At 45.9% G+C, this 17241-nt stretch overlaps 1 protein-coding gene across 3 annotated transcripts; it reads left to right on the forward strand.

Annotated features, from left to right (window-relative positions):
* The first annotated feature begins 1888 nt into the window (after positions 1-1888).
* On the forward strand, positions 1889-16869 carry TNNI3 (troponin I3, cardiac type). Of its 3 annotated transcripts, none has more exons than XM_083580444.1 (9): positions 1889-2008; positions 5924-5972; positions 6953-7135; positions 8815-8856; positions 9095-9226; positions 10182-10271; positions 11176-11352; positions 13744-13854; positions 16279-16869. In XM_083580444.1, exons 5-8 carry the CDS (start codon positions 9101-9103, stop codon positions 13840-13842), a joined length of 492 nt encoding a protein of 163 aa, XP_083436570.1. In that variant the 5' UTR covers positions 1889-2008; positions 5924-5972; positions 6953-7135; positions 8815-8856; positions 9095-9100; the 3' UTR covers positions 13843-13854; positions 16279-16869. The 3 variants fall into 3 exon arrangements, with proteins under 3 accessions (XP_083436570.1, XP_083436572.1, XP_083436571.1); XM_083580446.1 differs by lacking the exon at positions 1889-2008 and adding an exon at positions 2199-2225; XM_083580445.1 differs by lacking the exon at positions 1889-2008 and adding an exon at positions 2670-2744.
* Positions 16870-17241: the final 372 nt, after the last annotated feature.

Raw genomic sequence — 17241 nt, forward strand, 5'->3', positions numbered from 1 at the left:
TGTTACTGCATATTGGAAAAGTTTACAGTCCATTCTATTTATTTCATTTCCTACTATTCCTAGAAGGAAAGCCTCTGGTTTCTTAACAAACGTATATTTCAACATCTTTTTCATCTCATTATATATCATTTCCCAGAAGCCCTTCACCTTCTTACAGTCCCACCACATAGTGTGCATTCTTATTCCCATGGAGTGACAGTGAAGTTTCATCAGATCTGGACAGGGTGATGTGTAAGCAGCTAAGTTACATACCTTTCTAAATACTCCCTAGAATCCCTGCTTATGTTTTGGTAAATGGTTTTGTATTGATCAAAAGGGTTCATTTAATTTTAATGGTTAAAAGCAACAACTACTTCACAGAATCCTTTGCAACATGTCAGAGTTCTGTGGCAGGTAAATCAATATTGGAAAGGTTCTCTGGATGCAGAAAGTTTTGTGAAAACACTGCTGTAAGTGGCATGCTAGCATTCTGTTCATTAAATAAATAGTGAAAGGTGTGTCTCCTGCCCACGCATTAAGATCTGCAACTGAGGCCCTTCTCCAAATGCCATTGCTTGCGAAAGTGCATTACACTTGGAGAGAGAGAGAGCCTTTCAGTGGATGGGCTCCTGACTTTGGAACACCCTAAAGATGTTCAACTAGCGTTAGCATTATAGCCTTCTTGGGACAGAGCCAAGACTTCCTTGCTTGCCCCGGTATTTTTAAAAGTTACAAGTGTCTGTGGTTTGCTTTCTAGTTTTAGCTCTGTGTTTTTTTGTTTCTTTTGTCTTAGGATGTATTGTGTTTTGCTTTTATTGCATTTTATTGCTGCTATTGTATGTTGCCTTAGGAACCAACTGGATGGACAATTCAGAATTATTATTATTTTTAAATAACAACTTTAGCCTTCCTGATCCAAAATTCTCAGGCCGGGTTGCAATCTTACTAACTCAGTATAAATCTTAAGGTCCCAGTTTAAACAAAAGTAACAGAACTATAACAGAGGAGCCCACTCTAATGAGTCATGATGGACAGACTTATTTGAGATATCTTCATCCTGCACCTTTCTCCAAGAACTCAGGGCTGTATGTGTTGCCCTCACCATTTATACCTGCCATAATTCTGTGTGGTAGATTAGGCTAAAAGAGGGGTCACTGGACCATTTTATCATGCCAGCTGTAAGGAACCAAGTGCCAGCTTTTGCAGTCTTTCAAAATGGTACAACTTCATACGCCGAAGAACCTTTGGTGATCTCTTCCTACATGCTGCCCTGAGCTTTTTGGAGAAAGGTGCAAGATTCCAGACTGTTTGCAGTGTTAAGATGCTTACAGCAGCTGTTAACAAAACATGTATCATTTCTGCTCAGCCTTTAACTCCAGGATTGTCTCATGCACAGGTAAAACTGCTGCTCTGTTTAGCAGACTTCCTCACGGAGAGTTCAGGCTTGGCACAAGGAGTCATTCACACTCCTAGATAAATGCTCACAGTCAACCTGTTCACAAACACAGCTCTCTTTGTGATGTTCATATCTAATGCTTGGATTGCATTCTCTCTCTTACACACACACACACACACACACACACACACACACACACACACAAATGATTGTAAGTGTACAGCAGGGGTGGGGAACCTTTTTCACCCTGAGGGCCATATTCTGTTCTGGGCAATGTTCTAAGGGCCACATAGCAGTGCATGGTCTTGCAAGGTACTTTGCAAGTCCTATGTCCTTGTCCTTCCCAAGCCAAAGTTTATAGGTTGGAAGAAGGATTGAATCTGAGCCAGCCCTTTCCTTGGGGGCTCAGTCTGCCAAAGACGACGACATCCCTTTCCCTGCCCCTTCTCCTGTGAGTGTCTGGTGCCACTTCTTATCAGAAGAATGCATTCCGTTCCCCTTCTTCCCTAAAAGGCTTCGCTGATGCTGAGCTGTCTACTTTATAAAAGGCCACCAGCCATTTTGGTGACTGTACAGTAACTCAAAACCTGTTTCCCTACCGTCTGTGCATCGTCCAGTTCCCAGAGACATCAGGTAAAGGGGGGCAGTTCTGTTTGGGAGGTGGGGAGGAATTAAAAACAAGCTTGCCTGTGTGTGTATGTGGGGCGGAGGGAGGGTGGTATCATTCTGTGTAAACTGAAAGAGATACTCCTTTTCTCCATGAAGATAAAAGGAATTGTCCTGAATATTTTCTGAGAAAACGTTTCCCCCCTTTATAGGGCAATGGGAAGGTCAGTGCAGCTGTCATAAGGTACAATAACGCTGCAATCCTATTATCACTTATTTAATGCATTATTAAAAGATTTCTATACTGCTTTTCATTTACAAAAAGCAATACCAAAGCGGTTTCTGAAAATAAAACACCAAATCCATTAAAAAAAGGAACAAAATCAGGAAGAACAAAAAATCACAGTAACACCCCACAGCCATAGTGCTTGCCTGATCTCAGTGCAGAGACAATTCCACATGGTAGACATCGTCACAAAGAAAACTTGAATTGCATTTATATCCTCCAAGGAGCTCAATGTGGTGTACAACAACCCTGTGAGGTACGCTAGACTGAGAGTGAATGACTTGTGCAAGGTCACCCAGAGATCTTTCATGAGTGAGTGGGGATGTGAACCCATAGCCATGGGATTGTCACAGTCATAGAATTTGTGCAGGCGTACAAGGTGCATCAGGCTTTATTTTCTTTACAGGGTCACTTTTCAAGACCAGCAGAAACTACAAGTTGTGTAGGTATTCCCAGGACACAGAAGCAAGCACACAGGTAGTATACATTTCATCTATTTGTCCCCATCCCATCCCAAAGGACCAAACTCAGGTAGCACAGAGAGCCCCCCCAAATTCTAAAACCTTTCTTCTAAAAACATCATCCACTGTTCTAAAGCAGTTGAAGTGCATCTAATAGGACCCCTTTTTTTAAATCGGAACATATTCACGTGAGCAGTTACTTCACTTTAGGACTCGCTCTGCAAGTTATTTGGTTCCATTCCCCCCCCCCCACAGGGTTTTTCTGTCTGCCTGTGGAGGCTGCTCCATTAGGATGAATGGGGGTGCTGCTGCCTCCCCAACCTCAAAATACTCTTCGGCTGCTTTGTGGGTTTTTCTTTTTTCCTTGTGTGCAGTAGTTAAATCGTTTTAGAGCGTGGACTTAATGGCCTCACAGGAGAAGAGCCTCTTTAGAAGGTAACATGCATTGCTTTACTACTTTCAAATGCTATTATGGAAACTCTTTAGTGCAGGTGAATCCATTAGGGTGAATGGAGCGCTGGCCCAACAACCTCACTCTCTCAGCCCCCAACTGCATGCTTTCTAATTTAAAACCATCCCATGGCATGGCACTGCCTGTCAGCTTCCTCCGTCTTAGTTGCAGTTTTGCCCCTTACAGAACTCGGCAGTCAGGAGGAAGATAGGGGCAAAACTAGTAGTAGTTGGTCCTGTCTTTCGTCGCCTCGGGCTCCATCCCCAGTTGGGATCCCTGCTTTCCACCCTGCCACCCCCAGTGAGCACCAGCCACCATTGCTGCCTTCATGGGGAACTCTCCAAGCGGCTGACAATTGAAAACGGAAGACCATAAAATGGGTTCTTAATAGGTGTAAACAGTAGAAGGCACCTAACCCTGGTTCTTAATTGCCCTCAACTTCCAATCCTGTCGTCGTTTCTAAAGTTTCTCTTCTAATTGTTGATGTGCCACTGTTCTTGCTGTGTCTTAAATTGATTTCACTGTTGTATTGTTTTAACTTACTAGTAAGCTACCCAACCCTGTAGCTGAAGAAACATAATTGCCTAAATTATATTATATGCATTCTTCTTTAAAAACAGCAACAACAACCAAGCTACCAATTTATCTGCGGGAGCTATTCTCTTATGAGAAGGAAATGATGCCCCATCTTAAAGAGGGTGCAAGATGAGGCAATCCTTCCTGACCTAGGATACTGGGTGGCAGATCCCATATCAGTATGTTGCAAGGGCTGGCCCGACCATTAGGTAGAATGAGACAGCCTCCTCAGGTAACAGGGCAAGGGGGTAGCAGTAACAATGTGTTACAGGGCAGAGCAGTGTATGAGGGCCTTCTTTGCACCCTCTAATAAGAGCTACCATTCTAGTCATCTTCAGCGTATAGCATGGCGGTCGCCATTTTGTCCTTGGCCTCAGGTGGCAAAATTACTTGCGCTTGCCCAGTCACTGTCATCACTGGGCAGCTGCCAAGAACTTGGCGCCCCACCATTGACCCCTTCTTGAGCCCCTGCTTTCCACTGCTGTCAGGTAAAGCTGCTCATGCATAAGGCCCCATCAAATCTGAGCTGGACCTGTTGGGTTGACTTAAAGTAAACCTAGGTCAGTCTTAAAGAGTCGTCGGCAGTGCAATTCCCTTTGTATGAGGGAGAAGAAGACAGACAGAGAAGAGCTCTCTTTGAAGAAAAGCGGGAGAAGGCCTGGCAGGCCCCTCCTGCTGCATTTCTGGCTGTTGCTGGCAGCAGATGTCTCTAGAAAGGGTGCTGAATGGTTGGTTTCACACCTAGCGCTAAGAATAAAGGCGTCCCTTTGCAGCTCTGGGGGTGTAGGGGGGGTAGAGAGATGGCTGCCTCTGTATTTTTTGCTTCAAGGCTGTGAGATTTCCCCCACCCCATTTCTGAGCCTGAGGGAAATAATTTCTTTTAAGGCAGCCTGGCACAAATATTAGCCCTTCTGCAAGTGTGGGGAATTCATCCCCAATCCATCCCTTTCTAAGAAACGTTGCACTTTCTGCATTGGCTGAGGGGATCGCTTTTGAGAATAAAACCTATACCATCTCTGCCACACACAAAATGGAGGGGGGCAGGGATGTGTCTGAACTGACCCAGTCCCATCTAGCTCTGTTTTTGTGGTTCTCTCTCTCTCTCTCTCTCTCTCTCTCTCTGCCTCAGCTTTTTTCTCATTGCCTCCCTGTGGAATGGCCTGGCCCCATTTTAGAAGTGATAAGACAGCACAAATTTAGCTGCTCTGAAGAGCTCCAGTGATAACAGTGTATCTCGTACATGGTTCAGAGAAATATGCGCACATATATGTATATATATATAAAGGCCAAAGCAGGGTCTGTAGTGGGCAGGAACAAGAACAAGTTCTAGCACATTCTGAGCTCCCCAATGAAGGCCTGTTGACACGCCATGCTTTGGAGAAAGATGATCATCACCATATAAACCTTGCATTTCCTCCCGCCGCTCCCCCCTTCAGCATTTTTGCACATTTTAGCACATGGTAATTCAGTCCCCTGGACAGCTCCAGGCCATTTCATACAGGATTAAAAGGCAAATTCAGGTTTGAAAGGTGTGAGATGACAGAGCTGCAGACAATACACATTTTTTCTGCCTTCACACATTATTAGGCGTGTGCTTAAGATGTTTTATGTGAACATTTAAAGTTCCTTTGATTGTAGACAAACCCTTTTTTTCTCTGTGTGGAGCTGTTTATGTACCAGATGGTTCTGACAAGGGGAGGGCAGATTCTGGGATTGTGAAATCTATTTCTTTTTTTAAACTGAATCCCGAGATCCACCAACCACAGCCAGGTACAAAAAGACAAACATCCAGAGCAGGGCAAGGGCCCCACCAAGCAAGGAGCTGTCTTTAAAGAGATAAATATTTTGAATGCCAGGAATACATGAAGTAGTAGCAGAGAGCCTCTGAACATGTGAAAAGTACCTTCCCCTCACCACTGAATTGTCATTTTGTAGCTACAGATCTGAGAGCAGGGATTATGAACCTAATAACCTGGGACTGAGTCAAAAGACATGACGTTGAGGCAGTCTTAAACCCTAGTACCTTGGGCTTAAATATCTAATCCTTTTCTCCCTTGCACTCCCTTGTGGAAGCATTAGAAATAAGCTTGCGCACCACGGATTAATAGTAAAGAAGGTACACATGTGTATAAGGGGAATAGTAATATATTTGTTTTGATTTCCCCCAGAATACTTGAAGTTTGATTTCTCACCATGGCAGAAGAGTGAGTCATTTTTGTTTCTTAACTGGAGGGGTGGTGGTGTGTGCGTTTTGGGTGTTGTTGAAAATTTGTGGGCTGTAGGGACAAGTGCACTTTAAAAAGCACTCTTAAGACCTGCCAGGGGTAAAGGCAGGATATATGAATCAGAGGCTCATATTCAGTCTGACTCACCTGTGCCTTTCTGTCTTTCACAGGGAAGAGATCACAGTAAGTACTAACAAAGGAACTTTCTCAAACCTGATGAAAAATAAGGACTGTTCTTTATTTTCAGTTATTATATTTTTATGCTTTCTTCAAAATCCTTTATTAATGCATAAAGGAAACTTTTAAAAATGAAATATTGGGCAGTTTGCAAAGTCTTTGCCTTTAAAATATTTAGTAATGTGTTGCACCAGCACTTAATATTTTTTTGGAAGCCGCCCAGAGTGGCTGGGGAGGCCTGGCCAGGTGGGCGGGGTATAAATAATAAATTATTATTATTATTATTATTATTATTATTATTATTATTATTATTATTATCATTATTATTAATTTCTGAAAAGAGATGTTCAGGGGTCCCAGCATTCCTGGAAACTCACCTGCGCTGCCCTGAAAATGTCCCTCCTTAATTGCTAATGTGTGTAAGCATGTTGTGGTCACATTACACTGGAGAATATGCACTCTGCACATGTTCAGTGGTGCTCTTCTTTATCATGATTCCATATGTTCCAAGAATGAATCCTGATGCTAAAAGCAGGGCTGAGTGTGTGCCTTGGCAGAAAGGCAGCATATAAATGCAATAAATAAATCCGGAATCCGAAAAATGTGAATGAATGGTGGCAGAGTTACGCCACCTCCCTCCGCACCCTCCAGTCCCACAATAAACCCTCTCTAAAACTCAGACACCTCTTAAGTACCATTCTTCCCCCAACCCTTTTAAATGTGCTTCCTATAGAATTTGTTGAAGGCAGTATGCCGATGAACATAATGAAAGTAATGGTTTCTTTATTCTTGCAGTATGAGGAAGAGGAGGAGGAAGAATACGCGGAGGAGGAAACAGAAGAGACAATAGTGGAGACCAAAAAGGAGCCACAACCACCCAAGCCGGCCCACCCACCTCCCCCGCCTGCCGCCGTCCCTCCTCTCCGCAGGAAATCTTCCGCCAACTATAGAGCCTATGCGATTGAGCCGCATGACAAAGTGAGTTCTTGTGTCCTTTAAAGGCACATCCTTTAGGCATGGCCAAACTTGGCCCTCCAGATGTTTTGGGACTACAATTCCCATCATCCCTGACCACTGGTCCTGTTAGCTAGGGATGATGGGAGTTGTAGTCTCAAAACATCTGAAGGGCCAAGTTTGGCCATGCCTGCTTTAAAGCAAAGCTGGAGGGTAGAATTAGGGACACCTAAGGAATCTGATTAGGTTCGCATTTAAAGGTGAACCTGTCCAATTCACACTTTCTTGAAACAATACGCAAACCAAAACGCAGCTATCTTCTGACATTCACATCCGTCTGAATTTTGCAGTCCAGTTATCCAAACAGGCAGTCATTACAAGACTGCATATATTCAGGGAAGGTTTACATAAAAATGAATATATCAATGAAAACAACATGAAAGTGAATTATACTAGGGGAGTTGCCTGTAAAAAAAAAAGTATGTTAGTGAAAACCACATGCAAAATGTTTTTATTAGGAGAAATTTGTAGTAAAGTTGGTTGATAGGCATCTGTCTGTCTCAGGAGACAATGGAGTGTACCTTTGGGAGTGAAGTCTAACCACTGCAAGGTTAAAACAAAAAAAAAATTTTCCTTCCAGTAGCACCTTAAAGACCAACTAAGTTAGTTCTTGGTATGAGCTTTCGTGTGCATGCACACTTCTTCACCTGAAGAAGTGTGCATGCACACGAAAGCTCATACCAAGAACTAACTTAGTTGGTCTTTAAGGTGCTACTGGAAGGAAAAAAATTTTTTTGTTTTGACTATGGCAGACCAACACGGCTACCTATCTGTCACTGCAAGGTTGTGGCTGTAGAGACCGATACATGAGAGACATGTTTTGTTGCAGCTGGGGCAGATGAAGGCATCCAGTTGTGCTGCTGCAGACGCACCATGGCATTTCTTCTCTCTGTGCTCCTCCACTGTACTGAAATGCTGCTGAATTTTCATAAGGATTTTTATTATTATTAAGGGGGGAAATCACAAATTGCTGAAAAAATGTGGAGAACTGAATTTAAGTTTGGACAAATGAGAAACTCAGAGAACCAAAATTGACACACCCTTCCATCCCCAGTAACACAGCATGTGGGGCTGAATTTATGGACCTAAAAGCAAGTGTTAATCCCATACTTGCTGCTACATTTTCTGGTCCCTCTCCTTATAGCAGTAACTAAGTCTGATATTTTGGGGAAGTGGATTTCTTGTGCAAGACTTTCCAGGTCACCTGTGTTTGGGCAACCTGAATTTGCTGGTATGTGTGAATGAATCCCGCACAAAAATAGCATTAGTCTGGAAGTCTGTATCTAATCCATTATAAGCAAACAAACAAGCTAGCACCAGCCAGAGTAGATAGTATTTATTTATTTAGTATCAAACCCTTCCTCCGAATTGCACAGGGTTCTCACTTTGGGATTTGGATCTCTCAATTTTGAGGCATATATAAACCAGGCCTAAAGCGGACCAGTTGGTGCTGTGCAAGTTCCTGCTTCCTTCCTTCCCTATTGAACTGTCTGCCTTGACAGTGGGAGTGAATTTCATCTGCCATGCCTTCTATATTTTGTTTTATTTGTGAGAACCGTTATTCTTGTAATTTTAAGAAGCTCGCTTCTCTCATACACATCTTTTCCTCACACAAGACATCTTTTCCTTTTGTTCCACCACAGAGAAAATCCAAGATAACAGCTTCTCGGAAATTACAACTCAAGGTAATGTTGGAAAACTTTCTGTGCAGAGATTTGAATGGCCAGGGGAGTCCACACTCGATCTAGTGTGCTTCCAGCCTCCACTAGTATCTAAGTGGACAAGATTTCAGGAGACTGGAAGAGGCAAGGAGGCGCAGTGGACACACAAAGATGGATTGGGCCCTGGCAGGTTTGTGGCATTGGAGAAAAAGCATGAGACTAGAGATACCCAGTCAGGCAATGTGTCCTTCCTTTATCTCAGGCATTGATGCTCCAGGTGGCAAAGCACGAAATGGAAAAGGAGGAAGAAGAGTGTGCCCAGGAGAAAGAACGATACCTCTCTGACCACTGCGCCCCTTTAGAACTAGCAGGCCTCGGCCTCACAGAACTGCAGGTAACCAGGGAGGGAGGGAGGATGGGGCTGGGCCAAGGATGAAGTCCGCTCAATGCTAACAGGTGAAGATAGATGTGATAAGAAAAGAGAACTCAGCATGCATTCCCCATTTGTGGAGTGAACCGAGTTTCCTTCTGGTTCAGCAGCTGAAAGGACAGGCATAAAGGTAAAGGTAAAGGGACCCCTGACCATTAGGTCCAGTCGTGGCCGACTCTGGGGTTGCGGCACTCATCTCGCTTTATTGGCCGAGGGAGCCGGCGTACAGCTTCCGGGTCATGTGGCCAGCATGACTAAGCCGCTTCTGGCGAACCAGAGCAGTGCACGGGAACGCTGTTTACCTTCCCGCCGGAGCGGTACCTATTTATCTACTTGCACTTTAACATGCTTTCGAACTGCTAGGTTGGCAGGAGCAGGGACCGAGCAATGGGAGCTCACCCCGTCACAGGGATTCGAACCGCCGACCTTCTGATCAGCAAGTCCTAGGCTCTGTGGTTTAACCCACAGCACCACCTGCGTCCCTCCGAAAGGACAGGCATAGGCACCATCAAATCAAATGCCAGCTCAACTGTCAGCCTAATAGCCTTTCCCCTACCACCCCATATTTGGAGGGGTATTAAAGCGCAATATTCATGTGCTTGCCCATTCATCTGTCTCCTAATTGGCTTAAAAAAAAATTAAAAATTCTTGGTGACTGAGATTTCTTTTTCTTGTTCTGAGATTTCCACATGTTCCGTGAACACTCTTCTCTATTGCGTCTGAGCCTCCTTTTGCGCCCAAACCCTGGCTCAGCCTAATCCTGACCTGGCCACCATGGGTCTCTCCATTGTTTTTGGATTTCAGCTCCCAGCTTGTTGGCTGGGGTTGGTGGGATTTGTAGTCTAACAGCATCTGGAGGGGCTCAAGTTGGCTTAAGCCTCGTTTGACGTAGTCACACCCTCTTCTTGCCAACTCACAGGAGATGTGCCGGCAGCTCCATGAGAAGATTGGCAAGGTGGATGAGGAGCGCTATGACATGGAGGCCCGAGTGAACAAGAGCATCAATGAGGTGGGTTCAAGGCACCTGCACGTGGGGCTGCAGAGAGCGGCAATCCCCAGAGCTCCCTGGGGATCATAGAATTGTAGAGTTGGAAGAGACCTGGAGGGTCATCTTGTCCAGCCCCCTGCAATGCAGGAATCCTGCTCACGGCCGTTCCTGGGTGGTCTTGAACCACCAACCTTCTGGTTAATATCCAGGCGCACTGACCCACTGCACCAACTGATAACTTCAACAATCTGGGAATGGTAGCTCTGCGAGGAGAATAGGGGTCTCCCAACAGCTCTCAGCACTTTTAACCCACAACAGTTCCCAGGCTTCTTTGGGGGATGCCACGACTGTTTAAAGTGCTAAAACACTGCTTTAAATGTGCGTTGGTGCTGATTTAAATGTCTTTTGTAGAAGACGTGACCTCAAAACAAGGCAGGTTCCAATGTAGCGGGGGGAAATGAAGTACTGATGGTAGCCACTAGGTGTCAGTGCTGGTCCAGTTTTTATATTCGCATGATAAGTAAGGGCTGAGTTTGGGTCACCCCCACCACAACTGACCTCCCCTCAGTCCATTGCTATAGCCATTTCCCTCCCTTTCAGCTCATTTCAATTTTCCAAGCAGTAATGCAGACTTTTATCAGAGGACTGAACAAATTCATGGCAGGAAAGTCTTAACTGTGTTTATTAGCTACCAGTTGCATACACACACACACACACACACCCCGCAATCCCAGCCGCACTGTAACCACCTGAGGCAGCCTTTTATAGTTGCAGATTCTCATGTATATTCTTTGCTGGGAAAATTGGCGATAGAATCTGAGAAGACCATGGAACACAGGAATTTTTAGCACACACCCCGCTTAGCACAGCAGCGACTCTTCTCTAGTTTTCAAATATTAACACTCTTTTGGTCCCTGCTTTCCAGATCCAGGATTTGAACCAGAAGATTTTTGACCTGAGAGGCAAGTTTAAGCGCCCGGCTCTCCGCCGCGTCCGTCTCTCTGCTGACGCCATGATGCAGGCCCTTCTAGGCTCCAAGCACAAAGTCTCCATGGATCTCCGAGCCAATCTCAAGCAGGTCAAAAAAGACGACACCGAGAAGGTGAGGAGGCCGGTGGGATTGGGGGACATAGAGGAGGGGAAAGTGCAGGAGATGGAAGAGTGGTTGAGGGGTCTTTAAAAACCCCATGTTCTCTAGGGTTACGTGAGGTAGGGAAATTGATCCTCTCCCACTGCTCTTCAGGGTAGTTTGGATGACGGGGAAACATGAAACTTTAATGGCAAGAAACCTGAAGCTTCAGTATGTGCTTGAATCCCTCCTGCAAAAAAACTGACGGCCTGGAAGTGCCCAGACCCCAGAGACTCTCCCACGCACTGGGGATGGCCTCAGCCTCTATGCTTGGAAATGCTGCAACTCAGTGGTGGAGCCTGTGCGTTGTAGGCAGAAGTTCCCAGGATCACCCTCTAGACAGGTGCCTGGAGAGCGGTGCCAGTCTGATGCACAGGAAGCAGCTTCCTTTGATCCTATGAACAGCAACCGGGGTGGACTTGGGTACTATGGCACCCTGTGCAAAGCCCAAATTGGGTGCCTCCTCTCCCACCCACTACTTTCTCCTTTGGGAAGCAGGTGTGAGGGCTCTGGCAGGGTCCTAGAGCCCTCCCACCCATTTCCCCAAGCTGGGAAAGTGCTAACTAGGCTTTGGGAAGCAGCAGGGAGGACTCTAGGACGCTGCCAGGGCCTCATGCCTCCTTCCCAAAGGCCAGCACCTTGCCTACTGGGCTTTGCGACCTGCACCCCCTTGGCTCAGTGCCCAGTGCATGCAGACTGCTCACACAGCCCTAAATCCACCCCTGACAGCAACTAGTGGTGGGTGGGTGTGGGTGAGAGAGGGAGGGAGACAGAGAGGTTTTGGCAGGCATAGCTTTCTTCACTCCTGCATGACAAGCAGCTGCATCTTCCAAAAAATATTATTCTATACAGTTCTTTTTTAAAAAAGGATTCCTTCCCTCCTTTGCATCTGATTGTGGTAATGAGAGGATCGTGCTAATGAGAGAAGAAAGGAGACCAAGACCGAGACTGAGACCCTATGTTGCTGGCTGTTCAGACCTTGCATGAATTTTGAATTATTTTGTTAAATAATGGTTGCTGGGGAAGTTATTAGGATTTGAATTCCACAAACAGGGAGTTAGAATTTGGTCTCTTCTTTTCAGTCTTAGATGTATTTGTGTGTGTGTGTAGACGCAGGTGGTGCTGTGGTCTAAACCACAGAGCCTAGGGCTTGCTGATTGGAAGGTCGGCGGTTCGAATCCCCGCGATGGGGTGAGTTCCCGTTGCTCAGTCCCAGCTCCTGCCAACCTAGCAGTTCGAAAGCACGTCAAAGTGCAAGTAGATAAATAGGCACCGCTCTGGCGGGAAGGTAAACGGTGTTTCCGTGCGCTGCTCTGGTTCGCCAGAAGCGGCTTAGTCATGCTGGTCACATGACCCAGAAGCTGTCTGCAGACAAATGCCAGCTCCCTCGGCCTATAGAGCAAGATGAGTGTGCAACCCCAGAGTCATCTGCGACTGGACCTAATGGTCAGGGGTACCTTTACCTTTACCTTTTATATATATGTAAATAATGATTTCAGAACATTTCATAATGATGCTTAAGGTCCTTGGAGGTCTCAAGTGGTCACTATACTGTACCTTTAAAGCACATTCAGGACAAATTTTCTCCCTGCAAAAAAAATCTGAGCACTGTCATTTACCCCTCACAGCATTAAAATTCCCAGCAACCCCTTAACAAGCTATACTGCCCAGAATTCTTTGAGGGTGGAAATGTGCTTCGGATGTACTTTAAAGGCATAGCACACGCACTCAGAGAGACCCACGTGACTGTATCATGTGCTTTCAGGCCACGCTGCTGGGACTACCAGCTAAGTACCATGGATAGTTACAGCAGTCGGCATGGATGGACATAAATTTTCACAAACCTGCATTGTCTGCCAACAGTTCTCCTTTAATTATTCTCACCACCTTGCCAGATTCCTCCTGCTCCTCCTCCTCTGCGTTTTCCTTTCCTTCCGTTCCTGTCACTGTAGCACGGAGAATATTCCATGTACATAGTGGTGCGCTTTGATAATTTTAGATTATGGTGTTACAGGAGGAGGTCCTGGAAGGGAAGGCACACCTCTTTACTTCCTTCAAATAGCGTTATGGGAGCATCTTCCGTGGAAGCCAGCCCACTGCCCCACCAACCTCCATTCTGCCTTGGCCCGTCCCCACCTGTCCTGCCTTCTTACTTGAAATGAACCCAGAGGGTGGCTCTGTTTGCCAGCTTCCTCCTGCTGCTCATTCTTAGTGCCGCCCTTGTAGAACTCAGCAGGGAGAAGGAGGAGGGACTAGATGTATTTAGCTCCGCCTACCATTGGCTTTGGCTCCGCCTATCACACATTGGCCCACCTATTGGAGGAGAATTGGCTCTCTCAATCAACCTCGTTTGTCCTCCTGCAGGAGAATCGGGAGGTTGGGGACTGGCGGAAGAACATTGACGCTTTGAGCGGCATGGAAGGGCGCAAGAAGAAATTTGAGACCACCGCAGGACAAGCTTGAGCAGTGTGTGAGGTAAGGGAGATGGTATGGGATACACAAACACATGTGCTATGCATTGGGCTACAATCACAAGGGACAGCATTGCTGTGGAGGGCTGCAGCCAGAGGAGGGGATATTCTGTGGGGCTCCCCCCCTCAAAGTCCAGCTTCCATTTTAAAAAAAAAAGTTTGGTCTCTAGCACATCCGACTTGGGAAGAAGAAAGCATATGGTTCACTAAGAACTATAATACTATTAAGGCTGCTGTTAAGTTGTGGGTGAACATATCAGACGACACAGCGATTCTTCAAACAGCTCTTGTTTATTCTCAGACCCAGAATAGAACTGAACTGAAGGGTTCAGCCAACCTGCTTATATAGAGCTCCACTACAAAGCAGCAGTAGCAACTTTCTGTAACTATTCAATCATTGAATGTCACTTTCAATTCCTTATTTGCATATGTGGACCTGAGTGAAAACTATCTACAGTATCCCCCTATTGGCCCAGGGTGAGAACTTCAGTACATAAAACCCCTCCCCACCGAGATAAAGCGTTAGTTACAATTGTAATGGTTTCCTTATATACAGCACTACACATAATGGTTCAATTAGGCACAAAAGCATATTGGTTACATTTCACATACTTGCATTAGACCGACAGTGTTATATGTCCAGCAACATAGTCCTTTAAATAAGTTGGGCACTTGGAAACTCTGCCAGACCCCCAGTGCCTCTTTTGCTGAGCGCACCATTCTCTCCGCTTGCCTGTTGCTGGATGGATGAAATGGTGCTGTTAGGGCATGGTGGATGCCCAGTCCCAAAAGATACCGCTCAAAAGTGCCTGACGTGAACTGTGGTCCGTTGTCGGAGACAAGGACATCAGGACACCCATGCGTGGCAAAGAGGCCTTGCAGCACCCGGATGACGGCCTCGGTAGTGGTGGAGGGCATCAGGGCCACCTCCAGCCATTTGGAATAGGCGTCCACCACTACCATAAAGGTCCGGCCATGAAAGGGGGCGGCAAGATCGATGTGCACCCTCGACCAGGGTGCCCTGCTGGCCCAGGGTGAGAACTTCAGTACATAACAGCTGCAGTCCTGGGAGTAAGCCTCATTGAACCTCATTGAAGGATATTGACAAGCTGGAACGTGTGCAGAGGCAGGCAGCCAAGATGACAAAAGGGTCTGGAAACCAAGCCTTATGAGGCATGGTTGAGGGAGCTGGGGATGTTTAGCCTGGGAAAGAGGAGACTGAGAGGCGATGTGATAGCCACCTTCAATTATATATAGGGCTGTCACATGGAATAAGCTTGTTTTCTCCTGCTCCAGGGGCTAGGACACAAACCAACGGATTCAAGTTCCGAGAAAAGAGGTTCTGACTAAACACCAGGGCGGGTTTCCTGACAGTAAGAGCTGTTCAGAAGTGGAGCAGACTCCTTTTCTTGGAGGCTTTTAAAGCAGAGGTTGGATGGCCATCTGTCATGGATGCTTTAGTTGAGATTCCTGCATTGCAGAGGGTTGGACTAGATGATCCTCGGGGTCCCTTCCAGCTCTACATTTCTATGGGTCCCCAGTGGGTCTTACTAATGAGTAAATCCGAATAGGCACATTTATTTAATTATTTAAAGGGTTTACGTGCTGCCCTTTTCAGGCATAGCCTTCGTAAGGTGGTGTACAGAAATGAGAGAAGATCCAGGCCAATTGCATTTGAGCAATGACCCCGTGACTAAATAACAGGAAACCCAGAGACTCAGGAATCAAGTAGCATAAACACTTTGGGGATAAATGAGCCTTCAAGGCTTGCACGGAAGCAACCATGCGTAGTTCCGCAAGACGGGAATTTCACAAGTGATGAATAACTTTAAACATACAGGGCTGCCTGCATTTAGACTCTGGCCGTGCTGCAATGGTTTCCAGCTCCTTTAGGTTCTCTTGCCACCAAATGTTGGTCTGTGTTCCACGCCTACAGCAAATAGGTTCTGTCTGTAGGGGGAAAGCATGATATGCAAAAAATAATAGTAATGGTTCAGTGTAACCATTGTAAATCCACACTGTTCATTCAAGCTCAAAAAACACTCTTTCTTGCATATTCTTCTCTAATTCCAACTTCTGAAACTTGCAAGTCTTCCAGGACTCACAGCCAAGATACAATAATTAACATTTGCATAGCACTATCAAGCGTTCAGAACATTTCACATCAATTATTATCTAGTCATAATCCTTATAACACCCCTCTAATGTAAGTCAATATTGTTACACCCCCACCCCACCCCCACCCATTATGGCTGTTAAGAGGGACTGAGGCTGAGAGATTGTGCTTGCTGAGTTCATGGGAGTGGTGAGATTCGAACCAGGGCCTTCTTGATTTGTGGATCAGCCTCCACACCACATTAGCTCATAAAGTGCAGCCAGACATTGCTTTTGGGATAGTCCTCTGAATTTTCTCTCTCTTCTTTTTCAGATGGGTGCCATGTGTTTCCCCCTGATCTTTAGATGTTGTTGATACCTGCAGTCTTGCATCTCTGCAAGAAGACTCACACTCCCGACTGCATTAATGTTCCCTGTGGTGTGAATTTCTGTAGCAAAAAGTAGAAAAATGCACTGTAGAGGCTTGTTCTCCAGCTTGCTTCATTATATATATATATTATAAAATTTACTTTTGGGAGAATAAGGACTGTAACATCCACCATTAAAATGATCTCTTTTAAACTGTCTGTGCACACACACCCAAACTGATAGTAGGGAACAGATGGGAGGCAAGGAAATAGCTGATTTTGTGCATGTAATGGTGCGTGCATTGTTGGTGTTAGTGTGCACGTGTTTTCCCGTAATTTAAAAGTGATGTTCATCAGAGAATGAAGGAAGACCCCACAGCCTCCAGCAAGCTCAGGGGTCTCCTCCTGACTTCCTCTCCACCAAGGATGAGTGATCACGCGAATGGCAGAAGTGTGTTTCTCTTTCGCTGGCCTAGTTAGCATTTGCAGTTGCTTTGAGAAAGGCCGTGTCTCACCTGAGGCCATTTGAAATAAATGGGTTTCACGTCTGTGTTGAATTCTGGCCAGTGACTGCCTTGCAAGTGAACCAAAAGTGGTAGCAAAGAGAGCCTTTATTGGCCCTGCCAGTCCAACGTTAACTTGTTTTTTTGCAGCAACTCTGAATGCAAAGAAGGGAGAGTTTTCACCATAGAGTAGGACAAACTCCACCTGCTAGAGCTCCCTCTTCTACACAGCTGTAAAGGGTCTCTATCCCAGAGATGGCAAGGAATAGAGCAGGGCTGGAGAAACTCAGAGGTGGGAGCCAATGGAGACTCTCCAGGCCTCTGTAGTTCTCTTCCGAGGCTATACAACCTTCCCAGCCACACTGTCCGCCAGTCCTGCTTCTCACCCTCCTCGAGTGCTGGAATGTGCCTTTGAAATTTGGCCCG

Source organism: Podarcis filfolensis (genome assembly GCF_964270895.1).
Source record: "Podarcis filfolensis genome assembly, chromosome: 13".
Lineage (NCBI taxonomy): Eukaryota > Metazoa > Chordata > Lepidosauria > Squamata > Lacertidae > Podarcis > Podarcis filfolensis.

Coding starts and splice junctions, on each gene's coding strand:
- TNNI3 (XM_083580444.1), top strand. CDS start 9,101: ATGCTCCAGGTGGCAAAGCACGAAATGGAAAAGGAGGAAGAAGAGTGT. Junction 9,227..10,181: donor TCGGCCTCACAGAACTGCAG/GTAACCAGGGAG, acceptor GCCAACTCACAG/GAGATGTGCCGGCAGCTCCA. Junction 10,272..11,175: donor TGAACAAGAGCATCAATGAG/GTGGGTTCAAGG, acceptor CCTGCTTTCCAG/ATCCAGGATTTGAACCAGAA.